Source organism: Melozone crissalis, unplaced genomic scaffold, assembly GCF_028551555.1.
Source record: "Melozone crissalis strain CALT ecotype California unplaced genomic scaffold, PUWL_Pcris_2 ptg000018l_1, whole genome shotgun sequence".
NCBI lineage: Eukaryota > Metazoa > Chordata > Aves > Passeriformes > Passerellidae > Melozone > Melozone crissalis.
Genome location: NW_026535796.1, coordinates 42,596,008 through 42,609,930, shown reverse-complemented (window position 1 = coordinate 42,609,930; position 13,923 = coordinate 42,596,008). Strand labels below are relative to the sequence as shown.

At 44.6% G+C, this 13,923-nt stretch overlaps 1 protein-coding gene across 2 annotated transcripts in view; it reads right to left on the bottom strand.

Moving 5' to 3' along the window:
• Positions 1 to 13,347, bottom strand: part of CUNH14orf132 (chromosome unknown C14orf132 homolog) — a 33,376-nt gene extending 20,029 nt beyond the window's left edge. The window contains exon 1 of one of the 2 annotated variants that reach the window (XM_054276174.1): positions 13,271 to 13,347. In XM_054276174.1, coding sequence (XP_054132149.1) covers positions 13,271 to 13,297 — 27 coding nt within the window. In that variant the 5' untranslated portion in view covers positions 13,298 to 13,347. Of the gene's footprint in view, positions 1 to 13,267 lie in introns of both variants that reach the window. The other variant, XM_054276173.1, reaches the window with a different exon arrangement.
• Between the last annotated feature and the right edge of the window lie 576 nt (positions 13,348 to 13,923).

The window sequence follows — 13,923 nt, the reverse complement described above, 5'->3', positions numbered from 1 at the left end:
AACCAGTGAGACTGACATCACCGACATACACATCCAGGTATGGGACCCTACAGAGAATGTAAGTTACTGAATGAATAAATTAATACACCTTTAGCGGTTCTCAGAGATCAGCACCCACATTATTTGATACTAGGCAGAAAAGGAACAGTACCATCACACAGAACCATGGCAAAGGAGGGTCAGGTGGCAGCAGAGATACTCAAACTCTGCCACGTGTTGCTGTGACTCAGGTGCAAGGCTGCAGCAGCCTGTTAAAGCAGGGTGGCAGTGAGAGAGATGAACAAAGAACAAAGAAGGGTACAATGTTCCATTACAGCTCTGAAGTCAGGCCCCTGAAAGCAGCATCCACGTTGAGCTTTTAAGCACATATAGCCACACTGTTTCCCACACACTTCAAAGACAGAGGGCTAGGTAAGTCCCAGTTAGGAACACTGGCAGCCAGCCTGATTAAAGGCCTCTGTAGCTGCCGCTGTGCTGGGTTGTCTCTCCAAGAGAGCTGCTAAGGGGCAATTAGCCCTGATCAGACCATGTAACCAATCTGGTGCACTCAAGGGATGATGGCTCTCAACTCCAAGCCAAACATACAGATCCTGACATGAGATGCTTTTTCTGTGTGGTCCCCTCCACAGCTTTAAGGAGGAGGAAAGCAGAGACAACAGGAAAACCAGAGCACAACATCCATGTCCCTGTGTCTTCGTGGGATATTATGCACTCACCCTCCTTTTGTTTATCTGGGATTGTTCCATTTCAGCCCCCAAAACAGATCACAGATTTTAATCCTATCAAGTTTCTTGACTTACTGTTTTTTTATATATCTATTGTCAGCCACTGTTTGATTTCAATGAAGATTTACTGACTAAATACAACAAGTTTCATGCCCACATTTCTGGGGATGCAGTGATGGAAAATATGAGCTTCTGCATTTGTTTCTTGGATATACAAAAGAAAATGTTTATATTTTCAATTTCTTTCCCCCTCCACATTTTCAAATGAAATAGGAAAGCAATCTCTAATTGTTATTTCTTTAAACGTTTGCTCAACTATGAATTTACTTGGCCTTTCTTACAGTAAATATCACTTGCTTACATGTGAGAATTACTCATCACTACTGAGCAGGTAATAAAATCAGGGAATACAATGGCAACAGCAGACAGGAATCAGCATGTTCCTGCATTTGATGAGCCACATCCCTTCTTGATACCACTTCACTCAGAAGAGAAATGTGTGCTTTCACCAGGTAAGTATGTGGCCTTGACCTTAGCTCTTCTATTAAGTTAACAGAAACAGAGTGAGATTCTCAGGTCAAGCAGTAGGTTGCAAACCACACAGAAAGTGCTGACAGAGCTATTTTACCTGTGCCTCAATATTTTTCAAGTGACTGATTTTAAAAATAAATTGCTAACAATGCAACTGCAGGAATACCATGTTTGTTTATTCTCACATCAGTGACTGAGAAACTGTAAATAGGTGTGACAGCTGCTGCATCTCCTCTCTTGTCACCACTCTGCTGCTCCTGTGAGGCAGGCAGTGAACAGGATGACTACTAGGACTGACAGGAGCATAGTATGATCCTGAGGCAAAGAGCTGTACATGAGCTCTATTACTCCTAAACTGATGGCAGGGTTTCTGTCAAAATCAGCACGCAGAAAGATGCTGCTTATTTTTGGGGAAGAGCACACCCTGTTCTGCTTGTTGGCCAAACTTTATTGCAATGGTCCAGAGTCTGAAAGTCCCAATTTTCTAAACTTCTGTGCAATCACCTGCCAGATTCATTTTGAGGGAAATGACACCACAGTTTAAGAAAACCAAACAACATAAAAATCAGAGCTTGATAGTCATGAATCCAGCACCAAAAGGCAAAGGTACAAGCTTCAAGCCATAACTTCATTAACATCTGGAAGAACTCGAGGGATGCTCTGAGCATCCCTGCTGGACCACCTGACTGCACATGTGGAGTAAGAAGGATTTATTTGCTGCTTTGACTGTGCAACCAATGGCCAGTTTAAGCTTCTACACTAAAGAGCACCAAACTGGGAATAAATGCTCACTGAGATCCTTATCTCCTCTGTGGCCTCATGAGACAGTCCAGCCTTCCTCTCTGTATCCTTTAATTTCAGGTGAAACTTCACACTTCTCATGAGAAGTTTTGATGTTTATGAGAATGAAAATCACATTAGAGGTTTAACTCTGTAAGTTGTAGGTCACTGCTGGATGCAGCAGGTGGACAACAACCCTGAAATACAGTGAGCAACAGACTCAGCTCTATTGTCTATCTCTGGCTGCCACCCTAGGTGTGCTTGCCCATGCTGGCCCAGCCTATGGTCCCTCACCTCCCTGGCCATGCCACATTCCTGTGGGACAGAGCAGAGGCTCCACAGATCATCGGAGTGTTGGGGTGCAATGTCCCAGTCATGTCTCACACAAATTTACACTATATGCCTGATGGCTGCTTATATTGTAGTGCCCCTGAAATCTCTAGAGTAAGTATGGAGATGCACATATATCCTAAATGCTACAGGTTTCTGCAAAAAAAATATAATGGATGTGGTGGAGTTCAGTTGAATTACCATCATAATCTATGGGCAGTACAAGACATTGATTTTTTTTAATAATTAAAAAATCTAACACTAAGAATATATTGAATCTGTTTGCATTAATGAACTTATATCCTTGATTAGGCAAGGCTAGAGTGTAAAAATATGTGATTAGTTTTCTAACAGCAAAGATCAGGTGGCAAAACAAGACCAACTGTCATTACAGAAGAGACTTTCCTATTTATTGTTCTCTAGAACTGAGTTTTTAGGTTTTTAGTAACAGTTGACTTTGCCATTTCCAAAGCCAAGGGTTACAAAAATAATGAGCTGGCTCCTGGGAGCTGGCCAGCATTCTCTACACCAGTTCAAATTAGACCATGTTGTGTCCTCAAGGAAGACAGCAGTTTGGCCAAACCTACCTTTGCTTCCTCCTCACATTTCCCTTCACTCATCGGCATAAACTGGCACCTGAAGGCTTTAAGGCACAGCAAGGGATCATTATCATGGCAGCCCAGACTGCAGCTCACATCAGCACATTGTCCTCTGCCTCCTCCATGCCCTCCCTTCTCCAGACATGCCCCGTGCAGAGCAGAGGTCAGGAGACAAATGTTTTAGAGGCAGCAATGTTTATTTAGTCATCCAAACACCAATCTTTAAAGTGTGTTGAGGGTATTATGTACACTAAAGTGATAAGCAAGATGTGCACCATGAAAACCACCCATGCTGAAAACTACAGCTGGCTGGGTAAAGAAGGTTACCTGTGAAAGTGTTAAGGACAGTTGTAAGAGAAGTCAGGAGGTGCATGTCTCTTCTCTCACTTGATAAGATTACAGGAGAAATGAGTTGCAAAACTACCTTGGAGAACAAGGGAGAGAGCAAGCACAGCAATTCAATTTCTTCTGCTTCTGTTTCATGTCCTTGAGAAATGCCAGAGAACACACCAAGAGAATAAAACATCTGCCACCCTGACAACAAATTTCACCGCCTTGCTCATCTGCACAGTTTCACCGCATGCTCAGTCAGACTGCTTAGAGACCAACACAGAATGAACCATTTCACTGCCTGGGTCCTATCACAGAATAACCATTTGGCATGCCTTTATGTTAATAACCACATATTTAATGAAGGTGACCCTTAGGTCTGTAGGGGAAGGATATCATAGCACAGGCAAAGAGAGAAGAGTGTTTGTGAATGAATTTTCAGTATCTTTCGCACAAGTGACTGCTGGGCTCAGCATCTAGAGGAGAATTCAGAACTTTTCAGATTGAGATCGTAAGCTACTCTGCTCTAGCTGAAGAACAACCAAAATATAAAACAGAGCAAAGGAGGTGACATTTCCATTCCTGATATATAGATTCTATGTCAAGTACCATCAATTTTTAGTTAACTGCAGCCCAATAAAGACATACTAACAGGCTTCTGTCTTTAGTAAGGCAACTGAAAAGTTTCTGCCCTGTTGCTTACAGTTTCAGTTATTGCAGCATTTCAGTTGCTCCTCTGATGCATTTGGATCTCTTGTCCCTCAGCAGGAGAATTTTTACACTTTCATCCCCATCTTTCAGAACTAAACTTAGATTTCTGTAGGACTTGGACTGGACCTGGTGCAACTATAGCTCTGAAATAATTTACAGAAGGTAAGGATGAAGGATATGAGAAACAAAGGAAGAAGGGACCCAAAGAGGAGAGTATACCTGAGTTGGAAGGAAAAATTCTACACAGGTACACAAGAGAAAAGTTGTGAGGAAACCCCTGAGAAAGATCCATAAAAACTTATGTAATGCATCAAGGAAGGTAAGGTAGAAGGACAAAAGGAGAAAGCAAACATATTTCAAGTGGAGCTCACTTTTAAAGAAGATCTATTATAACACCTCAAATGCTTTGGCACTTATAGCAGATTACCAAGACATTTAATTATATACTTCATTTAAGCAGAAGGGGAATTGAGAGAATTACACATTTCAGGCATACACTTAATTAGGGTCTAGCTATTTAAAGGAGATCAGCTGCTCCATGTCCTTGGGTTCAGCTGACATCTCAGAAACCCTTTAAAACTTTAAATTTTGATATTTTTCTTTCTGCATCAGTCCTATTGTTACTTTTTCTGTCTGAGCATACACCTGAAAACCTCTACACATCATTCGAAGACACCCAGGTGTCTTTTTCCCTTCCATGCAGCAATGTGGTGTTGGTCTCTTTTATCAGTCACAGAACCCAGCACACCATCCCACATTTTGCAAGTTCTCTTCCAGTTGTTTTGGCAGGGAAAAAAAAAAAAAGCCACAATGGAAGTTTGGTTTTGTTTTAGTTATGCAGGCTCATTCCTAGGGTGTTCTACCTTTTGTAATATTCGAAAGGCTTACAAACAAAAGGCTTACAAACAAAAGGCTTACAAACAGGACCACCTGAGGTTAACAGCTTTTAATATTATTATTTTTTAAAACATTTCCACACGAGAGACAATCACTTTGTAAAACAAAAGGAAATGGCCCTGCATCCAGCAGCTTGCTTCAAGGAGGTGCTGAGCTTTTCTGAAGTGACCATAATAGTAATGATTTCTAATTAGCTGCTGCTTGGCAGGTTTGGGCTCTGGCAGCTACCAGGAGAGTGGAATTCAGCTAAGACTAAAGATTCAGTGTCAGAGTAGGTGTCATTTCAAAAGGCTGGTGCTGTGAGACAGACTGAGAGCACCGTGTGGGTGTGTGAGCCAGCGGGGAACGGGCGGGCAGTGAGCACCGATCACAGCTCCAGTTCTGGCTGCTGTGTGCTGGTGGTTGTACTCACAGGGAGAGATTGTCACCCTGCTGCTCCCTGTAGTCCTGCCAGCATGCAAAGAACACAGTCAGTAAGTGCTCAGCTCCTGGTCTTTGTGTCACAGCTGGCCATGTCTTCTGTGCCTAATCAGTGCCCAGACCTTCCTCACTGCAGCACCAGAGGTGACACGACTGCACACCCTGACCACACAGCACCTTCAAAAAAGATGTCAAGCAGTTCACACACTTCATTCTGCCCCTTTTTTGCTCCAAAGTGCTCATAACTTGCATATGAAATGTCAGGATCCTGTTTGCCAAAGGCTTCCATTCCACGGAAATGGAACAATCCCGACATGTTAACCAGCACAAGAAGCAGATCAAGCCACTGATCAAGCCACACAACTATCATCAGTTTATAACCAATTTTCAAGGATCTTCCTTTCACACTTCAGCATGTATCTGCTGGAAAAAAAAATTGTTTATAACAATCACAGAGAGCCATTGGTTTTTCAAAAGATACCTTTAAAACTCATCACCCCTGTGAGAAGAGGATGGGTAATAGTAATTCTGTGTAGGATACTATACTCATCAAACCAAGATGTCTGCTGAAACAACAGACAGAGGACTACAACAGACCTCACTAGCTCAGGCAGAAAATGCAATTCATGACCAAAAACACTTCCAAAGAAACTAAAGTCCAGCAGATTGGATTGCTGCTGTAATTTTCTGCTTTCCACATCACTGCACTCCATTTAAATGATCTAATCTTTTATCAATGATTTAATTTGATGGTGTATGGTCACCAAAGGATCACATTGCTTTTCTAAATCCTATATAACCCTTTGAATAATTTGGAGATTTTTGCTTTTGTCTGTTATGAGAATGAAGTTAGGAAGATGGTGAAACTAGCTTCCTAATGGCCAGCATCCATTCAATTTTCAACAAAACTTAAACCAGAATTTTCACCCTCATGTTTGTAGCTCATCAATGAATTGAGAAATTCATCTGAAATTGGCCAAAACCAAGATAACACCACCACCTCCACCCCAATCTATAACCAGTTAAGATTTTCCAGCCTATGGATTCTGAGGACTCAACTGGGCTATTCAGCTGCTGCCCAGAAACTCCATTCTCATCATGTCTCCCAAGAGAATCATGGCTTAGGGTAGGACAGGGTTGGGTTCTTACTGTTCCAGAAAAAACAGGCACCTCACCAAGCAATTGGCATGAATGTAGTGCTGCTTCAGTCTTCATTCCTCTTACCTGCCATCTCTAGCTATTCTCTGTGTACAACAGGACCCCAGCTACTGCTGCAATAAAGAGCTGGGAAATGCTTTATGTCTGTAAAACATGTAAATGTCTTTGCTATTATATTACAACCCTCCTTTCCACATTCAACAAAGATGGAAATATGTGACATCTGCTCTGTGAAGTTTTTAGCATATAACTGCTGAAAACCATGTAAATTATTTAAAAAAATATTACATATGTCACAGAATTACTCTCACAGTTAATGGGCACATGAAACACAAATTATTTCCACTTTCTTCTAACCCTTGTTAGGTGCACAAACACGTGTGCCACATCCTCCTTTCCCTTCCCCATCACCCACCTCCTACCACATCCTCCTCTTCCAACATGTAAGAGCTCCTATGAGAAATTAATCATGCTATTAATTGAGGAAAGCACAGTCACTCCCAAAACACTTAGTCTCAGTCTTCCCTGAATTAATAACATGACCAACAGTAGGTTTTCTCTTGCTCTCCTAGGATATTTTTCTATGAATTGCAAAGCATTCTCTCTCCATCAGTGCCAGGCTCTAAGATGCCTCATTTTCAGCAAGTGGACAGTCCTGTTGATGTTACTGGAACAATATACACGTGTTCCAAGTGCAGTAAATGTTTAAGTGTTTTGCTGGATTGGAATCCAGCAAAATTGCTGGATTCCAAAACTGCTTTTAACATCTTTTGACAGCAATTACAAGCAGAATCCTGGAACAACAGCCTCCTCCAAAGTGCAGTATCAACACTTTATAAAAACAGTACGCCCAAATCTCCAATGAATTTTCAAAAGCTTTGCTGGAACAGAAATTTCTACTATACAAGACTTGGAAATGTAGTCTGCAGTGTTACTGCAGTGGTAAGAAAAGTGAAGGGATTCCTCTTGTTCCCCACACTAATAAAAATCTAATGCAATTGTGCCAAGCAGCCAGCAGAAAGAAAATGATTCTCACCTCAACTGTTGGCAACATCCTGGATGAGGGCACTGATTTCTACACACAAACCAGGATTTGGGCAACATTTGGATTATACAGCTGGTCCCTCTGGCTGTGCTGTACCACAGCAAGACATCAGGACTTAAGATTGAAAGAAGCATCTGGGAACTCCTTAGTTAAACTCACATCTGCCGGTTTGGTTCTATTTATTATAAGTCAGGGCATTCTGGAAGAATCAAAGAATGCCAGAGAAAATTACTTTAACCTTTGGAAGAAAGTGGAGCTGGTAGAGCAATGGTCAGTGCCCTGTTATGCAGATAAGTGAGCACTGAACTGGTTATATAAAAGAATGACTACAAGCTCCTAGCTAACATCATTAATGTTTAATGATATAGATCAAAGAGGTTTTGTCTTAGGTCTTAGACTATAGTCAAGGCAGCTTTTGGCAAGGAGTTGTTCATGCATCTTTTAATCCCAACTCTCCATTGGTTTGGCAAAGAGGTTGCTTTTTGGTGATCCCACTTTTTACAGAAAAAAACAGTCCTAAGCAAATGTTCCATACAGTAATGTGAAAGCTTCCAAATGGCCACCATTCAGCACTGTCAAAGACAGACTCCCCAAGTGCAAGCATGGCTGAAAGGTCTGTCTGTCTTTCTCTGGAGCTTTCTTGGCAGCAGAGAATGGACACACACACACCTGCAGCTCACGTTGAGCAAGCAGCCTGGATTCTGTTTTGAGCTGGTGGGAATAACCTACCCAAACCACAAATCTAAACTCTCTCTTTTTTAATACCTTCAGATTACCTTGCTGTAAGAAAGAGCACAAGCTAATAAAGGCTCTCAACCCCTGAGAGGGAGAATAGATAAAGAAATAGTGGGAAAACAAATGCAGTTATTATCCTGCATTCTGGTTCCTCTGTGCTGATACAGCAGAGTACAGCAGATGCTAATTGTGCATCCTCTAACATCCAGAAATCTTATTAGAAAGGAATTAAGGGATACTGGACCTACGTCTGGGATTTCTGGAAATGCAGCAGCTCTGTTCAGGGGGCTGGGTGTCCAAGAATGGCAAGCACACCCTCTGTGCACACACCGGCCTTGCAGCACGCACATGGGCTGTCCTTGTCAGCTGGAAAATGTGAGTATAAAGCTGGTGAAGGGTCTGGAGCACAAGTCTGGTAAGGACTGGCTGAGGGAGCTGGGAATGTTGAGCCTGAAGAAAAAGGAGGCTTGGGGGAACCTCACTGCTCTTGACATCCACCTGGAAGAAGATTATAGCCAGGTGGAGGTTGGCCTCTTCCTCCAAGAAACAAGTGACATGGCAAATTTGAAACAGCCTCAGGCTGGGCCAGGAGAGGTTTAGATTGGATATTAGGAAACATTTCTTCATGCACAGTGTTGCTACGTGTTGGAACAGGCTACCCAGGGAAGTGGTTGAGTCACCACCCCTGGAGGTAGTTAATAAATGTGCAGATGTGGCAGTTAAGGACATGGTGTAGTGGTGGACTTGGCAGTGCTATATTAATGGCTGAAACTGATCTTAAAAGTGTTTTCCAATCTTTAAGTGACATAATGACAATGATGTTATGATTGCATAAGTCAAAATGAAAGGATATTTTAAATCAAAGCTTGCAGAATCTGCTATTATAGTATTTTCTCAATAAATAACCTGCATGATATTATTGACCCTACAGGAACTGAGTTCATCCTGTGTATTCCAGGGCTTTTCAGAAGTTACATAGCTCTTAATAATGTATCCTTCATGTGGAACCAGGGATTGTTATTGTCCCAATATGGTTTCTTCAAGATGCAGCAATGACCACCTCCCTATTGTGGGGAAGGTGACCTGGATTCACTGTCAATGCAATGAAAGGCTTCAAGTGACTCAAATGATCACTGACCAGACCTGAAATCCTAGAAGAGTAATAGAGAACACAAAAGCAATGAAATTATCTTCATTTTATAAAGGTTTTGCTTTCTGTACCAAACTTGCTCATTTGTTTCTCTAGCTCTTGAAGCATGGTATCACTTTTCATGTTTAAAACAAGCTCCCATTACTCCAACTGAAATGAAAGATTATAAAAATACAACTTTTAATTATTAAACTATACACAAAGAATTCAATTTCTTCTACTTCAAATCCTCGCAACCTGTTTACAAAGAGGTTTTGAACATGGAGAATCATCAACTATATATTATTTACTCAAAAAAAATCCACAGAAATACCCATACTCCCAAGGCTCTTGCTACCTTTTCCCTGTTCCAAACATAAAAGAAGAAAAGACCATTTATCTAACAATTAAAATTATATTTTTACTGTAGGGAGACATACCTGACCATAAAAACACTGCAAATTAAGGAAATCCAGACTTCATTTTCAATATGAAACAGAAAATACAGGAAACACTTCAGGAAAATTAAATTGCAAACATAAATCTTGAAAAACGTATCAGTAACATTATGGCTGCAGGTGCTGCCCAGCTCATATCAATTTGGACCATACTGAAGACCATGACATCACTTTTTATTTCTCTGTCTTCCTTCCCATTTTTTTCCCACTAAAAGCTTCTATTTTTTTTCAGGTTGAGGACATTTCAACCCTGCTCCCATTAACATTTTTTCCTCAGCTGGCTATTAAATCAATATTAATTGTAGTCTGTCAGAAGCAGGGAGGGGGCAGCTCACCCCTGGGCATCTGGCAGCAACCCCCTAACCCCTGACACAAGCCTGGAGGCAGCACTCAGCACCTCCCAAAACCAGGCTTTTGTGCTGCAAGCAAAAGTCTCTACCTATGAGAAGTGGCTATTTCTGAGGTTACCTAGACTACAAGAGTGCTCTCAAATCCCTGAACAACACAGAAATGAGGCTGTCACACAGCTCAGCAGTGGCTGAACACCTCTGGCACAGCATCCTGAGATGTACAGCATTACTTTAACTAAAATAGGGATTTAAAATGGAAACCCAGTGCTAACAGGCTTTGACTAGGTGTGATCCTGCTCATTAGCACAAGGGACCTTAAACCAAAGCCAATTAGAGCACCAGCAGAACAGAGGACACCCAAGCCTGCTCAATCAGCTACTGACTGGAGATGAACACACTGATGCAAAAGGGCTCATTTAACAACAGATTTAATAGTTACAGTCAAAAGCTGTTCTTCATGGCACAGCTAATAAATACAATATAGCTGAGGTGCTCAGCTGGTTGCTCAAGCTGCACTTAGAAGGAGGTCAGATTTTAACTGTTCATAACACACTGAGGCTGCCAGTGGTGACCAAACTTACACTCTGCTCCTGTGTTTACATCAGAGGGGCTCTGACATACAGGTCATTATGCTGTCTCACAAGACATCCAGCAAAGCCAACTTGGGTCCACAGTGAGCAGTGCAAAGGTGTGAAAACATGAAAGCAATTTACAGGAACATAAATAGTCTTCAGTATCCTGTAAAAAGAAACTAACTTGAGAGGTAACCATTGCTTGTATGCCTTTAAGCATCTCAGTTTAGGTGTTACCTACTTTTCTACAAAATATTAATGTGTGTGGTATTCATCAGGTAAAATGTGATACCTGCTGCAGGTGGATGATAGTGAGAGTGATAGCAGAGTATCTTTAAAAGTGATTATGAGCAGGAAGCACAAGCCATTCTCTTGTGTTCTCACTCATTTGTTATTGAAGATATCTCACTGGACCACACCACCAGAGATGCTACAGAAATGATTCAAACAAAAAACCCAAAAAGATATAGCAGTGAAAAGAAAGTTGAAGAAAAGCAATACCTAAATTAAAGGAGTGTCACACTGGGGGTTAAATGTCACTATGGTGACAGGAATGGAAAGGGCTGACAGTTCAGACAGGCACAAGAGGCCTGTGATGGGGAGTAACAGGGGTAACTGCAGCCTCTGCTGTACACAGGGACCTAAGAACTGGGTTCATTTCCTTCAGTAGAAAAGGAGCCCAGGAAATCCTCTCCTACAGCTCATCAAAGGTTAATAACTACACAAATACCCCCTGGAGGAATTCCCCACATGCCCTGTGCTGTGCAGACCAAATGAGCTCTATGGCCCCACTGGGAGAGATCTGACAGCCCTGACTGCTTCCCACCATCCTCACCACCCAAAGGGCTCTGAGGCACACAGCTCCAAGGTATTCCAGCCTTTCTTCCTGAGGTGTACTGCCTTGCCTTCACCTCACACTGAAACAAAAACTGTCAATTCACACTTCTTGTGACAAAGGAAAACAACAAATTAGCCCCAAAGGATCAGGGAGAAAAGCATGTTGCAATAACCTTAGAAAGTGTAAGACACATTTGCACTGGGAACTGTGGAGAGAAGCAAAGCAACAGTGCTTTGTGACTCTTACAACACACAGAATTAGCACAGAAGTTATGTAGAATATGGGACAATGAATAAGGGAGAGTATAAAAAAGAGGATGGGCAGCACTAGTCCCAGCTTTGGCACACTCCACTCTGATTTTGGGTAAAACCTGTTGCTGTGCTGCACCTCTGCTTCTGTGCTGTGGGGCCATTCCCCTTCAGCTCAGGACTTAGGGAACAAAAGATGGACACAGGGAGCTCACTGACTGTGCTGAGAAGGACCATAGAAGGAAAATGGTCTGACACCTGCAAAATTTCTTTTGAATACTCCAGTTACCAGGAAGATCTCATAACAATAGAAATTATGCTTTCATCCCCACTGTGCTTTTCCTTAAAAAAAATTCTTAGAAATACATCCAAAGGGAAGAGATGCTTGGACAGTCAACTGTTACCTTCAGAAAGGCAGAGCCTGACACCCCCTCAGAAGTGGACTTTAGGAAGAGAACAAGACAAAACAGCTACTGCATTAATGAAACAGAACAACAGCTCAGGGATTAGATTTGGCTTCCAGATGAAGTCAGCACTCAGGCAGCAACAGTGCAGAAAGGCTTTCCTGGCCCCTACTCCACCTCTAAATGGTGGGTGATGTTTTTTGGCAAAATCACAAATTATTGGATCCAAATTTTTCTTGAAAAAGGCCAATTACACTTAGGTACCCACATGAATAGAAGAATATATCCTGGAAAAGGTAATGGATGGTCAGTGAGTGTGGCTTTGTCTCAAGCACAGCACTTTCTGTTAAAAACCCAATTCACCTGGATTCACCACGATGATTTTTGGCTTTGGGTGGCTTATAGCCAGTACATACGTCTCTGTGTATTACGCATGAGTACATTGAACACCAACACCCACAATCATGCCTCGAGCTGGAATCCGAACTAAGCTGCAATTTAAAAAATTTGTTCATGCAAACAGAGGAGTATTTCTATGCACGCCAAGCTGGATTCTGTAGACAACAACTTAAAAAAACCCCCAAAACCACAGCTGCACATACAGTCGCAGTACGGAATGGGGAAAAAGAACCGAGAAATCGCATCTCCGATTTCCGTTCACAGCAGGTCTGGGAGGATGGAGAGATGGTTCATCGCCTCGCCCAGCCCGGAGGCCGGCGGGGAGCGGCAGCCGGGCCGGGCCCGCCGCCGGCCGCTAACAGGTGCTGCGCCCCGAGCTGCGCCGACAACTTCTCCTCAGCAGCGCCAAGCCGCCTCATTTTTTTCCTTTTTTCCCTCCTCCTCGCCCCTTCCCCAAGACGCTCAGGTTTACACCCTCGCCATGCAACTTTGGAGCAGAGGGGACCGGAGCGGAAAGCAGAGGAGGGGATGCGCGCCCGCCGCCCCCGCCCGGGCTCCCGTCCCGCCCGGGCTCCCGTCCCGCCCCGTCCCGTGCCACCGTCGCGCACCACCTGCGCGGCCATGAAGGAGAGGTCCATGGTGCTGCTGCTGGAGCTGCTGGCGGAGCTGGCGGAGGTGCTGAGGCTGCCGCTGCCGCTGCTGCTGCTGCCGGGGGCGGGCGGGGCGCGGGGGCGCGGCGCGGGCACCGCCTCCCCCAGCAGCGGCGGGCGCGGCCGCGGCAGCGGAGCCGACACCGGTACCAGTTCCAGCTCCGGCGGCTCCTGGCACGGCTCGGCCCGGCCCGGCCCGGCCCGACGCGGCTGGCGGGCGGCTCGACAGGGGGCGGGGGCGGCGGCGACCCGGCCCCCGCGCTGGGCTGGGCTCGGCCCGCCCCCGCGGCGGGGGGAGGCCGGGGCGGCTCCGCCTGCCCGCCCGGCGGCACCTGTGGGGCGGCCCCGCTCCCCCTCACGGCCGGCGGCGGTCACGGCGGCCCCGGAGCCGCGCGGCGCGGCCAGCCCGGCCCGGCAGGAGCCCCTCGGCCCCGGGGCTGTTTGCCTACGCGGAACGGCTCCGCAGCCCGAGCCTGGGTGCGCGGGCACGGCCGCGGGGCCCGGGCTGGGTCCCGCCGCTCGGAGCCGATGGCGGGCCGGTGCTGGGGAGCGAAGCGAGGGGCGAGTAAAGCAGCGAGGGCAGATGCGGCTCTGGCGGCGTGTGCCGCTCCTCT